The sequence below is a fragment of the Manacus vitellinus genome, unplaced genomic scaffold, assembly GCF_001715985.3.
Source record: "Manacus vitellinus isolate BGI_N305 unplaced genomic scaffold, ASM171598v3 scaffold_2_pilon, whole genome shotgun sequence".
In the NCBI taxonomy this organism is placed as follows: domain Eukaryota; kingdom Metazoa; phylum Chordata; class Aves; order Passeriformes; family Pipridae; genus Manacus; species Manacus vitellinus.
The window spans coordinates 37,936,963-37,963,113 of NW_021940208.1; the positions used below are offsets into that span (position 1 = coordinate 37,936,963).

At 35.3% G+C, this 26,151-nt stretch overlaps 1 protein-coding gene across 4 annotated transcripts in view; it reads left to right on the forward strand.

Moving 5' to 3' along the window:
* SCEL (sciellin) overlaps positions 1 to 26,151 on the forward strand; it is a 48,037-nt gene that overhangs the window by 19,636 nt on the left and 2,250 nt on the right. For 2 of the 4 annotated variants that reach the window (XM_018071040.2, XM_029960983.1), the window contains exons 8-17: positions 128 to 193; positions 2,221 to 2,253; positions 4,180 to 4,251; positions 14,629 to 14,688; positions 16,299 to 16,355; positions 17,374 to 17,433; positions 18,940 to 19,029; positions 21,883 to 21,957; positions 23,219 to 23,327; positions 25,656 to 25,758. In XM_018071040.2, the coding sequence (XP_017926529.2) occupies positions 128 to 193; positions 2,221 to 2,253; positions 4,180 to 4,251; positions 14,629 to 14,688; positions 16,299 to 16,355; positions 17,374 to 17,433; positions 18,940 to 19,029; positions 21,883 to 21,957; positions 23,219 to 23,327; positions 25,656 to 25,758 (725 nt within the window). The remainder of the gene's footprint in view (positions 1 to 127; positions 194 to 2,220; positions 2,254 to 4,179; positions 4,252 to 14,628; positions 14,689 to 16,298; positions 16,356 to 17,373; positions 17,434 to 18,939; positions 19,030 to 21,882; positions 21,958 to 23,218; positions 23,328 to 25,655; positions 25,759 to 26,151) is intronic. The other 2 variants (XM_029960984.1, XM_018071039.2) reach the window with 2 other exon arrangements.

A 26,151-nucleotide genomic window follows, 5' to 3' on the forward strand; every position in this document is an offset into this window, starting at 1 on the left:
TTTCAAAATGCTGACAATTTAAGGAAAATTCCAGGTATTTTTTACACCACTTTTGACATTCTAACATTCACAGTGTGATGTTCAGCATTAAACAAATACTCAAAAATTTATTTGTTAACATTGACAGGCAATCTTGGATGCCACCCCCTGTTTCCAGTACTAAGACCAAAACACAGGCAGTGGAAACCAGACAGTAAGTATGAATGATTACTATTATTTCCTAATTCTTGGCTAGAGCCAATTTTGAGAGCGAGACAACAGGGCAATTCTTTGATGGACTGAGTTTGATGTCTAAGATACCCTGCAAAAAGAAGGCATCCCATGCCTAAGTACTTGTTTTTGCTCTTGGCAGCCTTATGCCCAGTGTTGACCGAAGTCTGAGTATATGAAGTGCCAGCAACTTGAGGTTACGTAAATGCCTCCAAAATTATTCTATCATGCTTGCGTATTTTCTTCATGGTTTCCTTTTGAACTATTTCAGTTATTTTGCCTCAAGGCAAATCTGCTAAAGAGAGACTGGCCATAAGGGCAGGAATCTATTGGTGCCATTTCTGTTGACAGCCAGGGGCTAATCCTTGTCCCTTAACAGCATCAACAAAACCTCAAGATCTGCTTAGTCACCTGTCAGTTAAGTGTCTAAGAAATAGTTTAGAAGAAAAGATCACAATAAAGTTACTTGCAGATGAATGTTTAATATTTATTTCTGAAGTTGTGGTTGCTTTCTGGCAGACTAGAAAGAGAACAGAGAACATTTCTTGGACCTATATCTAAAACCAGAATATGGATGGTTTAAAATATTAATGAATGAATTTCCATGGTATTCTCTGCTTAGGTCCCCTATTGGCTCCAATATGGCCTTCTGTTTCCCTAGTTTTAATCCGGGAAACTTCCAACATGAGTCATGCATAGCAATGATGAGAATTAAATGAAACAGAAATGAATGGATACATTGTTGTGTTAGGTATAATCCTTGGTAGATTATTGCCCAGGGAGTTTATGGAATCTCTGTTACTGGAAGACTTCAAGGTGAACCCTTAAAACTAAATTTGTCAATTATTTTTAATCTTATGTTTACTACATTCTATCTCTTCGACCAAATATACACTCTCTACCCAGCACAAAGATAGCTCATAGATGCTAAAGTTTATTTTTTTTTTTAAGTCAGTCTTTACTAGATGTTTTTAATATGCCCACTGTGATGAATTTATCTGCCTTCACTTCAATATCTTGCTAAGGTCATGGTAATTTTGAAAGATGCATCCTCTATATGCCGTCCACCCATCTTTCAATAGGAAGTTGGGATTCCTGTATTCTTCTCAACACTAATTAACCAGTTACTCCTCCAGTCTCATAGTTCAGAGAAGACTGAAATACAGGCATATTCTGTCTGAAGCTTTCATGTCCCTTCCTGGATCCTCTAACAGTGATGTAATCAAGGACAGTTGGCTAAAAAGTCATGGACATTTAATGATTAATTGGTTTAACTTCTAAAAGTGCTTTTAAGATATGAAAGCTATTTCAATTGTGAATATTACTAATAATAGCCAGTGAAGGAAAGCCTTTTACTTGGCTGTGAGTTTCAGGAAATAAAGCAGCATGCATAGATGCTAATATGCAGTTTTTAAAGGTCACCATCAGTCCTAAAGATTGAGTAAAGAGCTGTGTCTTATCTTCAAATCTGAGAACGGCTGACTGTTCTGCTGTCCTCAGGAAGGGAGTTCAGTAATCATGGGTATGTGGGTTTTTTGGTCAGGGTTATTTATATACCAACACGATATACATGATACACGTGATATGTAAACTTCTAGAGTTCTTTGCCTCAGTTCCCAGCTGATTAAGCATCCTTTACAGAACACTTAAAAGAAATTGCAGTTGGAGCTAAGACTATAAGCAGCTCACTGGAATTGAGTGTTTTGGTTGTGATTTTTATGCTGAAAACAAAACACTGTGAGTCAGAGTGATTGACCAGAGAATGTCCATTGAGGAAGGATTATCTTAGTAACATATCAAGAATGTGATTAAATCTTGGTATTATGCTACTTGACTTAAACATGTATTCTGCATTAAGAAAAAAGAAAAATATCATCTTGGAAGGAAGGAAAAGTAAAATTAATTGCTGTTGATTCACCTAAATCTTGCAAAGTGCTTCAATACTAGCATTTTGCATTCCGAAATACTACCTACTTGGTTTCTGAAATGGTTACTCTGTTCTTTCTCTAGCGCCACTTCAGGAAATTCAGAGGCTCAAACAAGGTATGTCTTGCTTACTTTGCTTCTTAGTAGATTTAGAAATGTAACACACTTCTACGCATAAACCTTGAGTATTATTTTAGATTTATTTAAAATATCATCATCATGGCTAGGCTTCGTGAACGAAGATTTGGGAAGGGCTCTACCCATGTTTGTTGCAAGCGTGCTGGTGGCTGAAAAGGCCAGTACGAGACAGGCACGTCCGGTTGCAAAAGGCACAGCAGAAAGACTCCTTAGGTGGTATATTCTGCAAGGCATGATTCTTACTGCGTTGCCTTTTCTCCTCAAGGGTGATCCTGCGTGCTTTCTCAAAAGCATCAGCAGCGTTATAGACGGTGTGTCTCCGGGTCTCCCGATTAGAGGCCAGAGTAGAGCAGTTATGGTGATCAATACAGCCAAGGCTGAGATGTTGTTTCAGGGAGTCCTTTTCTCTTCGGGGTTCCTCTCTTGCGGCAGCCGGTGGCAAGTTCACCATAAAGCAAGATCTTAGGGAGGCGGTGGTCCTTCATCCTGGAGACGTGCCCTGCCCAACGCAACTGTGTTCTCAGTAACGTGGCCTCAATACTTGTGACTGCTGCTTGTTCTAGAACAGACGTATTAATTATTAACACAGACGTATTAATTAAAATATAAACACTGTATAATTTACCAGGAAGGGTTCCTCTATAGTCCATGTCACAGAAGGGCATGAAGAAGACTTCCTTGCAGAAAAGCAATTATTTTCATTTGCTTAAAACATTTAATTGGATATTTATTCAAATTGAAAAAACAACTGTAACTCCATAAAAATTAAAAACTGCTTCACAAATTAAGTTCCACAGCTACATATGTTGCAAATCACTATGAATAAAGTGAAGAAAGTGGTAAATTTGCATAAGCAAAAGCTTGTAATAGATGGCATTAACATAAGATGAATTGATGTAAAGTACTCCAACCTTATTTGAGAGTCAAATTTATTTAAATAATTCATTAATTAAATGTATATTTTATATGGTCTAAATTAAGAAAAGATTACTTAACCAACCTGCAATTTCATGGCTTATAATTAAGACGGCTACACAACTTGTCATGGTTTAGTTGCCATACTAATAGAAAAATTTTCTGAAGGAGCAGATAGCCCTCATTAACTGCATCAGCCACCTTTCTTATAATTTCTTCTAATTTAAGTATTCCTGTAGTGACCAATTTGATTGTTCATATAAATAAATAAAAATAGGAAAGTGTAATTGTTTACTTATTTAGCTTTTAAAAAAGCAAAAGTTTTGTCTTTACTAAATAAGTAAAATTTATTTATTAGGTAGGAGAAAAGGATGCAGAAGTTCCTTTATTACTAAAATAATTTTGAAACAGTAAAGAAATGGCAGTCAACTCTTACATCCATACTAGCAAAACAGTAACTCTTGGGATACTAATTATCCAAAAGGCTCAGTGGATGCGGTAATCTAGTGAACTAAAGCATTACATAGCTCTTTATATATTTATTTTTATATATGTATAATTCTTTATACACATATTTTATATATATACTATACATTAAAGAAAAAAAGAGAAAAATGTCTCAAAGAAAATGCAAACTCACTCGCAGTAATAAACCATTTCATAGAATCATAGAATGGTTTGAGTTGGAAGAGGATCTTGAAGAACATCTAGTTCCAACCCCCCTGCCATGGGCAGGGACACCTTCCACTAGACCAAGTTGCTCAGAGCCCCATCTTGCCTGGCCTTGAACACCTCCAGGGATGGGGTATCCACAATTTCACTGGGCAACCTGTTCAAGTGCTTCACCACCCTCTCAGTAAAGAATTTTTTCCTAACATATAACCTGAACCCACTCTTTTTCCATTTGAACCCACTTCCCCTTGTCTTGTTACTACAGGCTCTTGGAAATAGTCTTGTACCTTCAGCATGTTTCCACCATTTCTATTGCAGGGCTGCTCTTTCATCAGAACAGGTGACCCTTCAGAAATCAAAGACCGATGTGGACGTTCAAGCTATAGCAAGGTAACATAAAAATTATATTTTGATTAGCATTGATAAATGTGATAGTAAGTACTCAAATTGTTTTATTACTCTATTTGATATCTCATTTGGACATGTGTGTGATTAATGCAGCATTTATCTAGTCCTAACCATTGACCTGGAAGTACAAACTTTGAGTTCCATTTCATTGACTTGCTAACTTATTCCAGGTGTTCCATTTTTTATTCTTTTAGTCTGTCTAGCCTTCATTTTGAAAAGCAGAATATAGATAGTTGCTGCAAATGTTTGGAAACAAAAAAAATTAGAGTAGTATGATTATACAGTGTATTTTCTTTGCTCTTCAATACCTTGTGGGAGAGATAATAACTACACATTACTATGTATATAAAAACACCCCAACTCATGCACTGCAGTGTTAACATTTTAAATAGTAAAATCCCAACATATAGATTTAGTGTGACAAAATTAGTACATTTAAACAGATGGACTTGTTCTTGTGGTATAAGTTAGATGGCATATGTACTAATCTTGGAAAGAGTATAGAATACCAGAAAGTTATTGGTGGAAAAGACAGAGACTCTTTTTAACTAAAACTTCAGCAAATTGTAAGGTTCTGTACTGATGGAGATGTTATGCTTTTCAAAACAATCAGCAATAACTGCCTCACCCCTGGAAATGTTCAAGGCCATGGGACTCTAAGCAACCTGCTCTTGTGAAAGCTGTCCCTGTCCATGGCAAAGGGGTTAGAACCAGGTGATCTTTAAGTTCCCTTTCAACCCAAGCCATTCTATGATTCTATGATTCTATGATTCTATAAGCACTCAAAAATTTTTATTCTGTGACCTTGAACAGAATAAAAGGCCTGAATAAGCAATTAAAAATTGAATGAATTAGAAACAGATTTCTAGATATGCACTGAGAATAGTAGCTCATTTTGCCATTTTTACTTAGAAATATGAAATGGTTCAGTCACTAAAATTAGTTTAAATTAACTAATTTTAATTAGTTTGATTCATAAAGTTCAGTTTAGTGGGGTCTAAAGCTATAGTGTATACTATTTGGAATTGTGTTTCCCTTGCCCAAAGTCCTCAGTATGTAAAATATGTACAAAATTACTAAGAAAGCATCCAAAAGATGCCTGAGAGCGTAATTCCTAGAAAACAAGCAATGTTTCACTGAAACATTTTCCTATTAACAAACGTAGGGCATCTTAGAGAATTAAATATGCCACTGTATTAACCAGGGGAGTCACAGCCATTCTTCACTCTTAAAGGATTTTTAAGGTCTTCCTTAATCCTCACCCTCAATCAGTTCACATTCATCACCCCCTGGTTGCTCTCATTACCACATCAAGCTCTGTATTCCTGTCCCTTCATTGGTGAAGAGCTGGAGGAATATTTTACTGGTCTACAAGTTTCTATGGCAACATTGCACTGCTATTTGTGTCAGTATATAAACTGTAAGTAGTCTGTAATCTTAGTGGGTAAAATTCAGCCCTCTCTACTGCTGCTATTAATTCCTTTACATTTGGCTGGTGCTTCAGATGTCATCCATCTGCTGCTGCTGTGTTAACTTCACAAAACTACAGATTTTTGTTAAATCTATGCTAACCAAAAATGTATTAATCAGCTGTCAGCAGAAGTGCTGTTTTTCTATTAAAAATGTCATAAAAATACTACATTTTTTGCAAAAGTGGTTGTGTCACACAGGGAAGTATATATGAAGAGTATGTATGGCAACATCAATTTTTAGTAGAATACTATTTTAACTTGCATACATTAGTTTCCTATATTTTTACTTTGAATGGAAACATTTTCAGGTCATGCTTTTAAAACTCATACTTAATTGATTACTTGTTTTCCACTTGGGATTTTGATAGGGATGTTAAAGGAATAATGAATTAATTTCAGTATAAAATAAGCAGAAAATGGTAATTAGCTTTCTATCAAACTGGTCAGTGATACAAGGAAAATCTTTTAGAACGGATTTAACCTGAAAAGGATGTCAGATACTATCTCTTTTGGCTAAAAGTTTAAGCTGCATTGTGTAGTGTTCTATGTAAGGCCTAACATTGATTCTGTTAATGTAAAAAGTAATTTTGCACTGTTTTCATGGACAACAGTTAAACGTGGCATCCATCTAAAAACACAGAGTATACAATAATGTATATATCTATCTCATATCTAGAGGCATGGACATATGGACCTCCACCTCTTGGATATGATTAACAGAATGAAAAAGGCATCTTACAGATACCTTAGACAGCATAAGTAGGCTAGGACACAGAAAAAATAAAGATAACTACTGCCTAATAATTGTGCATTTTTCAGAGCATAATAGGTCAAATCAGGTCTATTGGTATCACACAAATGCAGCAGCAGATGAGCACTACACTGCCTACATACAGAGACATTTTCCTGAGTTCTTCAATGGGCCTTTTATTCATTGCTTATCAGGTTCTTTTTTGTGTTTTATTTCCACTTCAGTGAAGATCCAACCTTCTCACTCTGCATTTTTCCACTACGTAATTGTAGCAACCACCAACTGCAGGTGTTTAAAAGTCAGACTTTTTTGAAGAACTAGGTTCAGTAGAAAATGTTGTTAAACCACTTCCAACACCCTGAGGGTGTTTAAGTCAATCTTTCATTAATGATTACAGTTAGGGTGCAAAAATGTGTATTTCTATCAAATGCTTTTATAATGGGGCTCACTTGTATTCAACTGCACTGCTTCCTTGCATATATATATATATATATGCACACACCCCATTACAGAAACCAATGTGTTTGTCACAGTGGGCCACATTTATCAGGGCATTAACAAAGGTATTACCACCAAAAGATGCAGAATAACCAAAAAGCCATATTTCCAAGAGTTCATTAATTGTACAAGTGATGAATTTATCTTTTATTTTGCATAGATATATCAGAATTCATGTTGGACATACTTGAGGAGAAGCTTATGAGGTGATCGTAAGGGCGGCTATATAAGAAATTAGAGAGACATCCCACTCAGCTCGTAAAGCATCTGTGGTGAGATTCTCTGCTATCAGCAAATGACTATTACTCTGTAGGGACACAAGGCAAATTGTAGAAACTTTTACATAAGCATATCTTTTTGATATGCCATCTACAGCAGTTAGGTTGAAGAAAATGTTTCAGCTGTGTATTTGTGTGTATGTGGGTGAGAGAGGCAATTTCTAGGGAACAGAAACAAGGAACTAGAATATTTTTTTCTGACATAATTAAGGTAATTCTATATTCTTGCTCCTGTACAGGGTTTTCCTATACTGTATAGAGTAATTAAATATCATTACTCTTGTCAGATAATAGAAAATCTAGACAATGCTGTAAATTTGTTTGTATTTTGCTCCTATTTCATGATATTCCTATTTAAACCGAGGTGTGTTGCCAGTTTTCATGGTAATTGATTGTGAAGGAATGACAAATTATTTACCTGTGCTTAAATTAACTCTTGTAACAAGGACACACATTTCTATGTCTATCAACATCTGGAACTTTGAAAAGTGGAAAAAAAATAAGAAACAGGATTGTTTTTCCAAATTATTAAGAAAAAGAGTAAACTGTTATCAACTTGGAATTTTCCAAACCAATGGAATTAAAACCATCATGTCAGGTCTCCTAAATGAACATTTATTGATAAAACTTTTCCTGCTCTAGAGTTGCATAAAGCAGAAAAGTGAGAGAACATGTACGTGCATTTTGAGGCATTGGCCAATTATGTGTTCCCATTGCACAAAAAAGAGAAAACTGCTCTAGTGAGAGAGATAGTTGCTGTCCCTGAAAGCGTTCAAGACCAGGTTTGATGGGGCTCTGAGCAACTTGGTCTAGTGGAAGGTGCCCCTGCACATGGCAGGGGTGTTGGAACTAGACGATTTTTAAGGTCTCTTTCAACCCAAACCATTCGATGAGACAGGCAATTCCAAAGAGCCACTAGAAATGTCCTGAACAATTACCTTTGGTTGAACTAAAGTTTAGATGACCAAAATTTGAAGGCGTGGCTCCCATACCAGTAATTCCTGTGTGACTTTTCCTTTGGGATGTCTTTTTGTTTGCTTTCACTTTTTATCTAGACCTTCTGGAGACCTCTAAAATGTTCTGAAGGACACCTGTGTCCCTCAAAAAATGCTGGAAGCAAGGAAGCTAAAACAGAAGTCATATACACTCACAATTCAGTAGCTTGCTTTGGCAAAGAAACAATGACAATTGTTTCTTTATGGTGAAGTGGCTTTACACTTTCTAAATTGTTTTTGATAGTACAAATCAATACAATCATTTTTGATTATACATTTTTGCATTTCAGCAGAGGGCTTCCAAGTGACAGGCACCTTCTGTCTCTCAATTCTGACAGATTCAGCATTCACTGGAATGCTGGTTTGCAGCTTTTCTGCATGTTGATACAAACAGCTCACTGTTGCACAGCTTATGAGAAGAGATCCAAGCCCATTATTCCCAACTGAAAAGTTAATACAGTGTTTACAGGGTCATACAAAGCAAAATGGAATAAGTTATTGTCCTTTTTCAGTAATCTTTCCCAGTCTACCTTCTATGAAACATTTTGATCAACAGCTTCTTCCTTTGTATTTAACTCCAAAATCCTCTGGGCTAAGAATTACACTGGTTTTGGCACAGTATAAGCTAGCTTTCACAGTTGACTGCAAGCTTCTTCTGTTCTTTCATCCTCAGCTGTTATTGATGAAAGGTCTGAATGAGGGCTTCTGGCACCGATCAGCGAGCATAGCAATGTGGAAGGAAATGCACCCTGCTTCAGAATAAATGCCAATCTTTTCTCAAAGAACTCCTTTACTCGTTCCCAGTTATATATGACAAAAGCCTGATACAGGGACAGTAACACAGCCATAACAGCAGATCAAAATTCAGCTGGGCCTATGATGTTAAACTTTATCCAGTAAGACGGTTGACACATTTAGTATACTCTACACCAACTCTTTTAGTTCAGAGTTGGAAGGTCCACTTGGCAATTGATTGTTTTTGCCTTCTCCTGTGCAGACATGACTAGGTCAGAAATGCCCTTATGGTTTTAGCCAGACTTGGTTAGTGTGGTCTTTCTATATTCCATAATTTCAGAAGAGGGAACTGTTGACTGGAATTCTTTGTTGGTCAACTGGGAGAGATCACTGAAGAAAGGACAACAGATGTAACTTTTTTGGTTTCACAGTTAAAAATACTATATATATCTTATAATATCATCTCAGTCATCTCAGTAGTTTTTATAATTCAGCTCAGTGCTTTTAATCAGAAAATAGATGGACATATATTAAAAATAATGTCCATGATGCCTTTAATAGTATTCAAATAGTATGCTTTAATATCTGCCTCTGGATTGCTCATGATTATGTTGATGATGACAGAGTGACTACATCTGAAACCTTACTGAGTATCCCGGGATTTGACATGAAGTGTCCAACTCATTAAAGGCAATACAGCAAACCTTCTGCAATACGCATGGTCCTTCAGTTTTCTAGTCCATAAAACGACACCTACAATATTGGTGCTTGGGTATTATGTCAACTATTGGTGTATCAGCAAAAAGGGATGATGAAATTCTAGATAACTAGGTAAGAATGCCTTCAAGAGTTAGGGAACATTTGGAACTAGATAGGGGCTCAGCAAGACTTTTACAGGTTAAATAAGCATTCACTGAGTGACTAGGGAGTTGTGGGCACATACTCTCCTGCATGATCCTTGAGATACAAGAGCATGGCTGCAGTCTGTTTAAAATTTCCTTTCTCACTTCCTTTAGTACATATGTCCAGGATCAACTTCAATTTCACCTCAGTATTAAGAAAAGTCAGAAAAAATGCAATCAAACTTTTTAAAATGTATTTTTATTGACTTTTTCTTCATTGCTCTCAGAATTTGCAAATACAAACATTAGAAAGATTTTCAGTGCTTTCACTGAACAACTACGACATCACTAAAGCTCTTTTGTAGGCATGATTCACGTGTTTCCTGCTTCCATGTCATTTGAAATTTTATCTGAATGTTTTCAAGATTAAAAAAAAACACAAACCAACTAAAAACCCAACAAAACTGTGAGCTGTGCTTGAACGTGTGGATGGGATTAATTTGTGGTTTTCTTTTTGATGGTGATCTGACCTGTCACCAGCTAAACCAGAGTTTCTGAACTATTATCCACTGAAATAAGTGAGATTCACAAGCATAGTTCACAGAGCAGAAGGACTGAAAAGTATTAGATCTTTATCTCAAGTGAACTGAGTTAGAAATCAAATGCAGACTGAAAATAAAAGCCAAATGTAGACAACTCAATTTCTCTAACTTTTTGATACAAAGCATAAAAGGGAAAAAACTCATACCTTGTGGTTACATAATACATTAATTTTTACACTTTTAAAAATTACTTACTGAAAATGTTCATAGATCATTTGTACATTAAATTAAAGAAGACACCAGATACCTAACATTAATGGAATGAGGTAATGCAAAAGATAATTTTTCGGTAAATAAAGAAACATTTGCTGATAGTGATACAGGGTCAGAGATACCAAGCTTTTGAAATTAACTGTTGAGCTTGTCACACAAGTGTTATATAATTTCCCTTTCTGTTTGTGTCTGAGAGCATAGGGGTCAAGATATGGCAGAATAAGAGTCCCTGGTTAAACTAAACCATATATTCTACATGCAGCTTGTTTTGACAGCTTCTTTTATACCTATTTTTATTTATGTCCTTTGCTACCCTTTTATTCTACTGCACTCTCTTCATTAATTGTCAGATTTCTAATCCTATTTTACACAAGCAGCTAGAGGCAAAATATCAGATAGCAGCAGCAAAATTCATGGTTACCAAGTTTACAGCATGAGGCCCACAGTGGCCTAGTTGCACATAGTTTTTTCTGTCCTTCAGAGTGGGGCTTCCTTTTGGATTCACAGTGTTATTTTGAGTATTTTTCTGAAAAGCAATGTTAAAGGCAGAAGAGTTTTTTCTGAAGGCGCTCACTTACAAACAGAAAAGTAAATGAATCAATAGAATTGTCTTCCATACTTCAGCAATGATGACAAGCACACCGAGGTCTTAATGCAAGTCTTAATGTTTTTATTTTAGAATAAATTAATTCATTGTTTCAATACTTGAGATCCTTTTGTACAAAAGGTGATACAAATTCCTCTCTAGGAATTGTATTTTTATTTTTTGCAAAATAAAAAAATACATATTAGTTATCCTGAGTTAGGTGCCCCTAAAAACTTCCAGTCGTGTCCTGAGTTTTTATTAAAATATTTCATTTTACTGAATTTGCAAGTAAACTGTGTATTCTCCTCCTGGCAGGCTGTCTAACCCACCTCATTCTGATCCATTTCAAAAATACTCACCCCAGGTAGAATGTTCACAGAGATGTAATGGCTGTCGCAAAAGATACTATGCTTGGAGGTGTCATCCTTTGGAATGACTTAAGAAAAATGCCAACATCTATTACAAGCCATCTACCATATTTGAAAGATATTTCCTCAAGTTTGTCTAAACTGCTTTGTATAGACGTTTTATGCTGCTGTTTTTCATCATCATCTATATTTTAAAAAATTGTTGACAAATGTAAGCAGTAGGAATTCAATTCAGCCAGCCTTGGACACCAAAATAGTTTGTTTTTTCAAGTGACAGTTATACTTGCAACTGGAAATCCTTCTCCACAGCAGCCTTGCACTGCATCTAATATTCTGATATGCAAGGAGCCTTTTCAGTATATGAATATAGGTTAGTCTCTATCACACAGTAATACTTGTCATCTCTTTTAGAAATATTAAAAAAGGGATAAATTGTATTGCTGATTTTTAACAATGTAACAACTGTCAAACAAAACCTAACCTGAAATTCTGTTTAGGCTCTATAATGCACGCTCACTCTAGTTTTTAATGTGAGGCTGGATTATGTGCTGATATCAACACTGGTGCTCACTGTGTGCTAACGCTAAAGTAAACATAGCTTTGCTAACAGAGAGATTTAAAAAGTCAGCAAAAGTATGCCCTGAACATAATCAGACAAATTCTGAGATATGCACTATGTCCTGTAGCTTGCCCTACTTTACATTTTATCCTTTTATAAATAACAGCTCTCAAATTTTAACTTTAGTTGATAATAACCTGAACTGTGCTTGAACCAGTAACTTGAAGTTGTGTGTCCTACAACCTCTCCTTTGCACCAGCCAGCCACCTCAAGGCAAGCAACTTGAAAGATGCCAGTCCTCATTACTTGGTGCAGTCATGTCAAGATGTTTCATGAGGCTGAAAGTTTGAGAAGTGTTATGAGTGCAATAAATTAATGTCTTCTAAGGGTTGTGTTTTATAGAAGTTTTGTTCCATAGTAACCATAAAGCGTAGGGAACAGGTCAGTCTGTATTTATTTCTGTGCTGTAATCTCCAGCTGCAACTGGTTTTGTTCACTTATTAGGACTCTTTAGAGTTGAGAGTTCTATAAATCAGGCTGTAGTTGACCAGGAGTGCATGTGTAGCCTAGACTTTTATTACTTTTGTTATCCCTTTGGATAACAAGTAAAATCTTCCTTGCAAGCCAGTCAGTGTATTGGGATACCCAAAGCACAGAAAATAATGTATGAGGAAGTAAGAAAATGCTGTTGGCTGCAAAGTCATTATGATTTACAGACTACAGAAGGGAACTAACTCATAGGAGCATAAAGACATAGTGGCCTGCAGGGCACAGCTTTGATACTGTCATAGCTTTTCTATTGCTCCATGCTGTGAAAGTCAGCAGAAGTAAGCAGAAAGGCTACTGATAACTGTGCTGAGTAAACTGCATGTAATCCCATGACTTCAGCCAGAATGAACAGGAGTCCCAAATCTCCTGCTCTCTATGTTTGGGTGAATATACAACACTGAGGCTGATATATATGTGCAGGTTGCATAGCACATAAAGATCATCATTGAGGCAGCTGCAATTGCAAAGCTTTGGTAGGCTTCATAGGAGAGTTCAGATGCATATTTAAAATACCTCTAAGAACATAAAGGAATGGAGGATGCAAGAAACAAGAATTATAATGCATATATTACTCATGTCAGACGTGCATAGCTGGTTTTTTTGGTGGTTTTGGTTTTTTTAAATAAAATTTGCAAAAATATAAGTTAAAGGAACTACCTGAGCCCTTATTTACACCTACTACAATTTCAGTGTTGCTACCTCCACGTACTGAGGAAGCAATTTGCCATCCAGTTAGCTCATAAAAACGATAGTTTTGGATAGTTTTGCAAGGCTACAGTTTCAGAAGGAATACTCTTGAACTGTGAAATCTGCAATAATATAAAGAGAATTTCCAAAAGCATATAATTTATTAAGGACTGGTTTGGAATCGTAGTTAATGGCAGTAGAGTCTTCTTGCACTCTTGATAATCTCATCAAAGGGAACCCCAAAGCTGACAAACATGATCAAGAAGAAACCTGAAAAGGCTGTTGTTTCATGACAGAACAGGTCAGAATGAAAAGTCAGTAAAGAGACACATGGAACATTGTTGACTGCCAGGCTACTGAACAGGTCCTATAGGGTGGCACTGTCATGTCATCAAAGGCATCATTCTTTTCCCATTGCTTTCTTTTGAGGAGTAAATATATCAATTTTTTGTAGGGAGTTAAGGTAACTAGATGGTAACTTTATGGGTAAAGCTGCTGAAAAATTTTCAGTAGAAGAGTTTGAAAATTTTGAAAATGCATTTTCATGGAAATGAAGTATTTTATAGAAATGCTAAGACCAGCACAATCCTTTGAAGGGAAATAAAGGTGGTCAAAACAACACTCCATGTTTTGACTTGACAACATTAAAAGTTACATTCAAAGAGTATAAATATGTTAATTTCCATTTCTAATAGTTATGTTACATTAATATATATTGTATCTCTAATGTTAGGATATTGAAAAAAGGAAATTAATTAACTAACAAGTTCTAATTCAAGGAATAATATTTCCCCCTTACAACAGATAATAATAATAATAATAATAATAATAATAATAATAATAATAATAATAAATCACATCCTATCTTTTGTGTGGATGTAACTAGATCTCATCATCCCTCACTTTAAACATGAACTTTCTTGTGAGAAGGGAGAGTTTACTTGGGAGGGAGCTGGTCTAGATAGCCTACCAAACAGACAAATGGACTTTTCCATTACCTCAGGAAGAGTGTGGGCTTATGTGCATATGGGGGGCATATGGCTGTGACTATGACTATTTTTGAATTACTAAAATGATGTATGCCTTGAACTTTTAATCAGGTAATTTTTTTCATTCATAAAGGTTGTGCCAATTATAATTTTTTAAAATTATTATTTAGTTTGACTTCTTGACATTTTGTTATACTGATTGTGATACGATCTGGGGTTTGTTCTGTCTCTAAAGGAACCAAGACCTCGATAACCTCAGCAAAATGAATCCAAGTTCTTCCACAAGTGACAAGGAGTAAGTCTTCAAAGTTTCTCAGGCCCCTTTTTTCCTAAAGCAGTGAGTAATTTGCAACTATGAGAATGTCAGGAAAGGTAATGTTGCAAATCTGGAAAATGTTTTATAGATTAATAAGTAGCATTCCTTATACTGAATGATGAATATAAAAATACAGATGAATTCAGTGGCATGTGCACTATCAGTAATATCACAAGTAATATCTATGGCAAGCTTCCATATGTGCCTTATATGCTTCTGCAATTAAACTGTTAATGACATATAGTTAGAAAAGGGGCAGTAAACAAAATACCATAGAACTCACAGATGATAAGGGTTTCCCCAACGAGGTGTAACAAAGCATTTCAGTCAGCAAGGGCAGTGATCCACAGAGAGCAGCTTGAACTTACTTTTTGAACCATGTGTCAGTTCAATCTGTTTCAGGCCAAGTTTCTTGAGGTCTGCAAGCATCCCTTCAGCATATGGAAGGGGAGGAACTGGCAGGGTACTGTGCTAGTAAGAGCTGTGTTATATTTGTCACACCTAACACTGATATTCTGCAGATAAATGTCAAGACTGATGTTCTAAACAGTAACAGCACACAAATGTTGCCAACCTGTGAGCATCTATTTTACATTAGACAGTCTTATCTATATGCACACACATACATATATATATATATATATGTACACTTAGCACTAACCTGTAAGTTGAGCATAATTTTTTTTGGAAATTTTAACTCACAGATAATTTAATAGGATAAAGCACAAGGCTTTGAGACACTACTGAATTTTAGGAGTATCCAAAGTTTTAAGATTAATAAGCCTATCATGGATTGAAGTGACCAAGTTATGAGTTTCATAGAGCTAGCTGGGCCTTTTTTTTGCTCCCTATTTACCTAAAGAGAATCATGGGGTTTTTTTACAGTAGTTAAGAGTGCTTTTCATAGGTCATTCCATCCTCTAATTCATGGAACCATTTTAAAATAGTAAAGAATACAGAGGAAAAACTTGCATCTAGTTTAATTGTATTTATGAAATTTATAAAAATGTTTCCTTATATGTAAACTATGTGAGTCTTTGGATGCTTACATTTTTAGTATAAATACAGATAATGCTTTAATTGTTAACCATGATGATAAACAGAGGGAATTTCTCATCATTCCAGAAGCAAAGTATGTGGAAATTTGGTCATATTTCTACACATTGTCTTAAGAAGTAGAAGTTTCTTATTTTAAATAAAAAAATTATTCTTGAAAATTATTAATGCAAACACATATTAAGCTATTTGGAGCCTGCAAATTAATTCTAAATTCTTTGAAAATTCATGTTTCTCCTTCACTGTCTTCACTGGCATTGATCTGATGAAAGTATTTTTATTTTCTTGGATATAATAGATAATATTTTTTATTTAATTATACAGAACTTTACCTTGCTAGGGGAAAATTGTAAACATACTTTCTTATTATGTTCAAGAACATAAGTATTTGCAAATTTTGAACACAAATGTAGCTAACAATTTACTTTTTTCCTTTTAAATGTTTGCATAAATATATTTCTTTCTTTTATGACACTTTATTCCTTCCTAGGTAGGGGGAATATTTTAACAGTTGTATTTGTTTGTTCTTTCAGACAAAAACACCTTCAGGATCTTACTGAAATAAATACTGCTGATCAGAAAAATAAGAGGCGAGCTTGTCATAATCTTTCTCTTACATACTCATAAAACATTCATGGTTGATTGGATATTAGTATTAATAGGTTCTGTTCTGTAAAAATCATTACATTTTAATTTGTGTTCAAATGGGAACCTGGGTGACACTTTTTTAATCTGAAACAGTTTGTCAATGGGTAACATTTTTGTTTAACTACAGGGCAATTAATATACAATATTAATGTTAAATTATATTATTATATACATGACATATATTAATATATGAAATTTATTATATGACATTGCTTTTTCACAATAAGTGATTGATCAGCTACTAGTATAAATGTGATGCCATATAGATCTAGAGATTGTATACAATCCTAGATAACAGCAGTCGTAAGAGGAATTTGGTCTGCATATAATAATAAAGCAAATAACATATTTTGGAAGCCATTTCCATAGCTCATGGTATTGATGCCTGTACCAAATGAAATTCTGTTATCAAGTTAAAATGATAGAGCCACGATCAGTTTAGCAGATGTAGGCAGATGTACATGCTTCACCTGTAGCATGGGAACGCAATGTCACATAGTGGTCATAAACTGAAACAAGAGAGATTCTGGCTGGATATATGGAGGACTGTCCAGCAGCGGAGCAGGTAGCCTGGAGAGGTTATGCCATCTCTCTCCTTGGAGGTTTTCAAGACCTAACTGACAAAGACTTGAGCAACTTGGTTTGATTTCAGAGCCACCCCTGCTTTAAGCAGAAGGTTGGACTAGAGAGCCCCTGAGGTCCCTGAATTCCAGCCTGAATTATCCTACAAAACTATAATGAACTTGTTGATTTTGAGTTGTTTGTTATTCTTTTGTGGTGTCACACTAGAAAGAAACTGGAAAATATTGAAGCCTGAACAGATAACTACTAACTGTAGTAAGGAATATTCTCTGCAAAATGCACGCAAATTTTTTCTTCAACATAAATAATTCAGCCCGTTTTATATGTTTAGATTAAATAAAATACTTCTATTAATTCTGAGGTCTCTCTCACTTTCAGAGATGAGGACCTTGGTGATAACACTGAAGTAAAGTCTGCTGATGACCAAAGTAAAAAGCGGTGAGACTTAATTGGTGGTTTTCTCTAAAATTTGAAGAGCTAATATCAACAGTTCTGGCTGTTTAGTGTGGTACCAGAAATTTGAACTCCTAATACAAGAAAGCAAAATTTGCCCAACATAAGTAAGATATCTGTATTATTTCTAAAATGTGACTGATTAACAAAACGTAACAATAAAACTGCATGCATTTTGGTAATAAGTAACAACTCAAACATATAATCTCTTGTAAGGAATGAAAATGACTGGTGACAAGATCCTCATAAGTATTTTTGTGCTTATCTGGCTGTTTTGTGAACTCAGCTGCTAGCATCTCAAACAAATATAAGTAAATGCATTCCTAGTACAAGGTTTCACTGCTACTAGGTTTCTTTATTCGCAGAAGCTAGGACCCATTTTGGTCAATTAAAGTGAAGTTAGTAATATGTTTTTAGCTACCATTCTGATGGTATCTTTTTCAATCTTCCATTTAGTTGTACATCTAAACGAAGAGGAAGAATTAGCTATCTGTATACATAGGCAGTTTTTCTATTTTTCAATAGAAAATATTTTTGTCCTAGCAGTTTCACTTGACAGTCTGACCAGAGAAGCATACACTGAGTATCTGTGGTGAATGAGTTTCTCTTTTAGTTCTGAAAGGGGGTATGCCCGGTGAGGAGTCACAACAGAGGGTGCTGCTTCATGCCGCATGCTATGCATATAAAACATGACAGCACTAAGTGAGGGTCGTTTGCAGAGCTTTGGTCCTTGGCAAGCTCACTGAAACAAATCAAAGCTGCAGCCCAAACATCCAGAGTTAAGGCTTGTAAGGCTTGTAAGGCTTGTAATCATCAAGTTGCTTCAGAACAGCAGTAGCATTTATCTGAGCTGCTTTGTAAAATCTTCAAAAACATTATAGCACTTATTCCTTAAATCCTATAATTTGTATGGCAAGGTTTATTTTTATGTTTGTTTGACTGTCATGTCTGTGGCAGTGAAAACTGCAGAGGCAAGGTTTTTTTTGCTTGAATAATAATCCTGCTTTCTGAAATGAGTCTATGTATCTGTTTAGTTGGTCATTTCTAAGAAAAATATAACTGTAGTATATCCAAAAGAAAGAAAATTTGGGACTGAAATGCAGTAAGCCTAAGAATACATCATAAAATACTGACAAGAAAAAGTACAGCGCTATCAACCACTGAGACATTATTGCACAGTTGAAAATCTCAGTGAGCACTTCTAGGAAACTAGAGTTCAATAAAGTTAGATGAAGTTTCTGATATGAATAAATCTGAATATATCAGCATAAACTGGAAGACTTAAAATTATAGGTCAGTGATTGCATTATTTTTCACCAGCAACAGTTTAACAACAGTAAGATAAACAAAATTTTTTTTACCTATTTTTCAAGCCCAAGCCTCTGCATTTATGGCTCTAAGTGTAAATTAAAAGCTGTGTAGATGAAAATGATTTCTAAAAAGTCTTTCTTTTCTTGTTGTACGGTTTTTTCTTTTTTTTTTTTTTTTTAGGATAACTGAGAAAGCATATGAGAATCCTCCAAGGGCTCCAAATAATCTCCCAGAAACAAACTACTCTAGCAACAATGAAAGGAAGACCAGGTACTGTGGACAATCAATTGAGCATCATAGCATCTAAAGTGACATTTCTTGCAAAAAATTAAGAAAAAAAACATTTTTATGCATCAAATTTCAGGGATGCTTAGAAATCTCACATTGGTCTTTGGAATCATGCCAGCCCTCTTCCAAATCTTCTTCCAGGATCCCAGGCATAGAAGTTCACAAATCATAGCCCTGGTGCACAGAGTAGAGAGCACAGAACATACCCCGTGTAGCTCTAGACATGTGGCTGAAACATGAAATTGAGGAGAGCAGCTAAGCCAGAATTCATATATAATCAACGGAGGAAAGGCATTTCCTGTGTGTTAGATACACAGTGCTCTTGTTTCTTACAAACTTACTTCTTTGTGAGGGTGTAAGGAAAACATTACACTCCCCACTCAGGTGCCTTATTAAGTTCCTAAATGGGCTGAATTTGAACCCATGTATCACCAATCCAATCACTGAAACCGTGACATCCTGACTTTTTGACCAGGAACAAGCTCTTTTAAAAACCATTTATCTTGCAACACTCTTGCTCTAGCTGGATTCTGCTTCTGCAAGCACACACATTGCAAATCTGTGTGAAAAATGTGATGTAGAGATATTTAAGAGAACTAGCTATACACCAGGTGTTTTGGTAACAGGAAATAATTGAAACAAAGGAAATTATATCTTGTTCTTCATGGTTAAAATGTATTTTCAAGAAATATGACAAAAATGTAATATATAATTCCTGAAGGAGAGACATTTTTGGATTAGGAAGAAACCTCTCCTCAGTACCAAACCACTGAGTACCCAATAATTAAATATTAATGTGGGTGGGATTATTTAAAGACATAACCCTATATGTAAGGTGTTGTATTGCTGTATAGTAGTTTTGAACTCCCCGAGTCAAGGCTGATGACTTGGCAGGGAAAGGAGTAATCTTCTATTGAGCCTTACTGACAGGGAAAATAGCAGTCATAGTCTGGTACTTTATGGGAACTACAGCCAATGTCCCCATCCTTAACCTTATGCACACCTGAGCTTTGGTGTGGGTATGAATGGGCACAGGATCTCTAATCTCTCATTTTCTTACATTTGCTCTAGGAGGTTGGAGTACAGTTCAAATTTATGTATTCTGAAACTTCTGCATGGCCTCAAAGGAAAAACCCATAAATTGGCTGAGAATAAAGGCAAAGCAAAACAGCATACAATTTGAGACTAAAAATGAATATTCAACAGAAAATTCAATTAGCATTTTCCAGCATTTTGCAGACATACAGATTCTGATTTGTAATATTCTGATTATTTTTGAAAGTTAAAATAGAGACAACAATACAAGAGTGGCAGGGCAAAGAATGTGCTGCAATATGCAATGTTCTCTTACGCTTGACAAAATTCATACCCTCTACCTGAACCCCTAATCCTAATTTAATTAATGAAATCTTATTAAATGAATGGTCCTTGTAGGTTATTTCAGGTTTTATGCAATAGATTCTACAGAGTATTTATTGCTGAGTAGTTTGCTGTGTAAACAAGTCACACCATAGCAAGCAAAGGAGTGAGTTATATGAACTGAAAGAAGGTATATGATCAGATACACAGCTCTCAGCCTACATTGTGACTCAGTTTTCACTTAGTGTCTTGTCAACCTCTCAGACTATGAATTTATTTAAAAAGGTTCCAATGTTTCCTCACACTTTCAGTTGACAAGGTTAGAAACTGATTCTTTGGAAATATTTTTGCTGTAGCTTCATTATTTTTTTCTATACAGTAGTACAGTTATATTTTTTTCCTAACTTGTGGTTATATACATTTTTGTGTTTTTCAACATTGCTATGTTCTATGAAACATACATATAACATTTATCATTTAAGCTTATCAGTAATTGTAATTTTAATACAGTTCTGGTGTTGCATAGAAATCAAATAAGAAATATTTACATTAAAAAATGCAGCTATGTAGAAAAGAGTATCTGGGCTTCATAACACCTTTCACACACATTATCAGTCTATTTCAGGCAAAGCCTGTAAAAAAAGATGTTCTGCAGATACACATGATTATAAACAGTTGTTCCTAACATTGCTGAATATTATTCAAGAGTGAAATGGAAGATGTAATAATTACCACATGCCTTATTAATTTCTGGAGAATAGGATAATTAAATCAGTTCAGAAATGTTCAAAATATGTAGGGCAGACGACTTCTTCAGCTGTCATATATATGTTCATCCGTTCCATGCAATAAAAACTGACAGTTAAGCAACTTAGAAATGGGACTGTTAAAAAGGAAGATTAAACTTCCCTGACAGTTCAGTATATTCCTTTTTACTTCCTTTTACTCTGATATGAGGAACAATACAGTTACTGTAGTGAACACAAATCACACATTGAACAGCCTGTATTATAATGACCCTCACTCTAATTCTAGGACCACGTTGTAATTTTGTTTGGCTGTTTGAAAGCTCTTTGGGGACAAGTGAAAGAAGCAGAGGAAAAGGAAAAAAAATGCAGTCTGTCACCATTTCCTGACACGTATCATTCAGGCTGGGATATTAGCACAGGCAAACCCAATAACATCATATAATTTTGCTCAATGGGCTTGTGTGGACTTAATTTTGAAACGCTGAAGAATCATTCAACAATAAAACACAGTCCAAGGACACTATATTTCTAATTTAGGGTTTTTTTATTTGATATTATTATTCTTTATGGTTGTGAAGGTACAGGAAAAGAACTCATCACCAAATATGATGGGGTTTTTTTCACAAGCATGTTACTTTAGTTTAATTTGCATATTATCATTAGTGTAGTGAAACCTTTAAAAATATAAAGTACTGTTAGTAATTGCTATGCACTCTCTGCTTCACAGCAAATCATCATATGGTGCCTATGAAGAAAATATAACTGGAAATACTATTAAAACTGTTTACTCCACTTCTGACCGGTATGTACACATTAATAACATCGTAGAGTACCAAAGGACACAGACATTTGCATAAGCATTCAAGTGTTCAGACAAAAGAGAGCAGTGGAAGTCACCATTAGGCTTGTCAGACAGCTTTTCATACAGAATCCTCTTTCAGTGGGATCTTGGCCATCAAATCATTACCACAGCTCAGCAGCCTAATATTATGTCAAGTTTGTCACAGCTGACATTTTAAAATATCTATAGAAACAATAGCCAATGCTTTAAGTGATAGGGTTGGCTTTGTGAGTCTGTAGTTTCTATCTCAGGCAGCTGCTTACTCTACAAAATGTCCTTCCTTTGTGAGAGTGGTTTCTGTAATTACCAACTTTATGACCAGATGTAGAGGAATCAGTTCACATGACAACGCTGTTAAAAACTATGTTTTCACAACAATTAAGATATTCCCAAACATAAGAAGCATATTTGCTCCATTAGTAATATCTTACCTCATGGGGAAAAAGAGTTAAAGGATAATTTAAACAGTCCCAATACTTGGAATTACCAAATCAGAAAGACTTGTATCCTTTCCAACATAGCTATAAGAAACTCTGGGAATGATTGAATATTAGTACGATGGTTTGTCATCGAGTAGAAAGGAGTAAGGCCAGTAGATTTTGTAATGCAAAACCAACAACAATTATATCTAGATACAGACTGATGTCATGTAAGAATGCAACAAGAGCTGAGAAAATTTTTTAAAGTACTATTGTCATAAATACCAGGTAGACTGTTCTATATCCGTGTTCACTACAACTGCCATGAAGGTATAAATTCTGTCTGACATACAGAAAATCAAAAAAGTTTTCAGGCATTTCAGCAACACAGCGATTTCTATACCAGATTGATCAAATTATGGCAGTTTCAATACAACTACCAATTTATTTTTGTGATTAAAATGTTAAAATTCTTGTCCTCCACTCCATCCCTATTTAGTATACATGCTCCCAGACATTCAGCAGCTTAATTCAGTTCACTAGAGAAGACCATTCTTTCTATGAAGGTATTTTTGCCATTTGACAATTACATTCAGCAATTTATCCATCACAGAAGCATGTATATTACACTTGTCAACTAGAATGGAGGGAACACACACGACATTTTTCCATTTATGGCCGTTGTACAGTATACAAATGTCTTTCCCACGCAGCCTACTAAGCTTGCATGCTGAGATTTTTTTCTGCTTGAGATTTCGATGGCAGCTCTTTTTCTGACAGCTGATGTTATATTATATATACAGGAGTATAATTGGAAAAGATATATGTACATACTGCAGGAAGCCCTTGGGCATAGATGCCAAAATGATCTTAGATGCCTTGCAAATTTGCTGTCATTCAACTTGCTTCAAGGTAAGAAGATTTCACCTGGTACTAAGAAATATGATTTGAATGTAATACCTGCATTATACTACTCATATAATAAGACTATTTAAGCCTTAGGCCTTCTCCACCTTGAAGAATAGGAAGGCTTCCAACCAGAGGAAATTAATGTAGGAAATACTATCTCTCTGTTTCTCTCTCTGCTCTACACAGTCCCTTCTTCTTTCTTTCCATTTCTCTCCCTCCTCCCTCTACTCTCCTTCTCCCTGCCTCTCCTCTCTCACAACCACAAGGAGGATAAAGGATGCAACTGAATGTATCCTGAATGTCCCACACATTTAGAAGCCTTCACTTATACACCCTTCCAGTCTGATACAGTGAATTATCTTCAACTTACACTTCCTTTGTATTATAAAATTTTGTTCAATTTCTCTTTTTATGAAGTTTGGTAGATGTTCTTGATTAAGTGACATCTAAAACAGTCTTAATTATTAAAAACTAGGCATTTTTTCCCCGTTTCCATTAAAAATGAAAGCAGAGGAAATTTATTTCTGCTTGCCATTCCAAAACACAAGCCTCAGCCAAAAATTTGCTTTTCTCAGGGTATGCCTGGCAGTGCTCAGTCCTATGGTCTGTTTTCTTTCTGCCTCATTTGTCTTATTTCTGCTTGCATCTACACACAGAGTTGGCTGTTCTCACAAACAATACTCTGCAAAGTCACTGCATTAGCATAGCTCATTTTTCTGCCCAGTCCTGCATAGGTTTGACTTCTGCTTCTGACAGCAGTTCTTTTACCTATTTACTGCATGAAAATTAACACAAAGCAGAATACAGCAGTAAGGTTGCTCTTAATATGTATGAATCTACATGTGCTTTTTGTCTCATATTGACTTTCTGAGCTCTTTGAGCACCAGAAATGCAATTTCTTCCTGGGAAACCACTATGTAATACTATTACTGCAGGTAAATATAAGCTCTGGTTTGCTTCCATTCTTTTTAGATGGATCAACCCACATAGAGAGTAATGGGCTTTTCATGCAGTTAAGAGTATTAATAAGTTCGTATAGGCCGAATTATCTGTTAAATATTTATGCTTTTAAAAAATATTATATTATTTTGCTACCTATTCTCCATTTGGGACCTTTCTGGCCAGCAAAATTCATCTTAATTTTTATATAACTACACACTTATGAAAGCATTGGCAAAAAAACAACTGATGTAGGTCTGTGGCTCATGCTTGTAGTAATGTATTTAGCTAAACAGTGCAATTTTTCATCATTAATATTCATTCAGCTCCTTACAAATACCCTGTATCCGTTAGAGATTTGAATGTAGCTGACAGCAGTATAATATCTTCATTTCCTTGTAAAGGTATATACCAAAAGTTGTGAGTAAATAATCCAAATTATAGGGGGTTTTCTCTGTATAAAAATTCTAGCCAATCTTGGTGATCAAAAGATCATGAAGACATGCCCATCCTTTTGGTGATTTAAACAAAAAAAACATAAAAAAGTGAAGAAGCAGATTGTTTTAATAAGACCTTAATGCTAATGCTGATTTTCACTTATCAGAGTATAAAATATCCAAAGAAACCAGAATTTACTATTATTTTATTAGATTAAAATAAATAAATAAATAAATAAATAAATAAATAAATAAATAAATAAATAGATAAAATTATCTGGATATCGAGGTTCTAGTTTATATATCAAATTACCATGCTCCTTGATCCACTGTCAACTTTCCTTGTGATCTTGGGAAGTAAGCTTCTGTGTGTATCTGTGTATTTTCATATGTGAAACGTGGACAATGCTTCCCTATCACAAAAATTAGCTTTTTTTAGACATTTGTGAAAGCAGTGTCCAGATTCTGCAACTGGAGACATAGTTAAGTGTTAAGATAAGTGTCTTAAAATATTTTGAAATAAGCAGGTTTAGTTTCTTTAAGATCTACTCTGAGTTGCATGATTAGGTGTGATCATGCTTCCTTTACTTGGCGAAGAAAGAAAAGGATCTCAAAATAGTGATTCATCTTATTTTAGGATAAACCTCTAAGCTAAGACAGAGAAAGTACCCTTTTGAAATGTCTCAGGGAAGTAGGGGGTTGTTAAGTATAATGAGTACCTAGGGAACCAATTGAGACACTGATTTTTAGATGTTTAAAGGTGAGATATTCAGATGTTTAACTTCCTGTTCATTAAAGCTACTCTTTCAGAGTTCAGATTTGATGATATTGCAGTACGAATAACCCCTATTCTGGTCTGGGGTTGCCTGGTTCCTACAGTACAGCATACAGGGAATGAGTATTAGAGAAGGGTTTCATTTTAATTTTTCTTCTTTCTTTGAATTGTGTGTTGAAGTGTGAAGTATGTAAGAGACCCCTGGAAGACCTAAAAGCAGGAGACAGCATTTGGATTTACAGACAAACTGTGCATTGTGAGCCCTGCTATTCCAAAGTTAAAGGTAATGTAGGAGATGGCACTGAACATAAGGAAAACAATTCTGAGAACTTCATTCAAACAACTTGAACGTACAACACAGCTGTTGCTTTTCTCATTTCTGCATACTTAAACTTTTTCAAAGCATCTAATTCAGTAAGTTTAGGATGATATCCAACCCGAGAGTCTAGATACAATTATTCTGTATCTGTGAGAGAGATTTCTTAAGGTCTCATTGTAACCCGTAGAGTCCTACCTATGCAGTCAATGAAGACATCTAGAGTGAGACAACAGCCTCTTGCCCTGGAAGTGAGAAGAATAAATTGCAAGGTCACCTGAGAATCAGGTTGCTCTACTGAAATGACTAAGCCAGGGTCCAGAGGTATTTTCACCTAGTGGAACAATTGTGACCACTAGA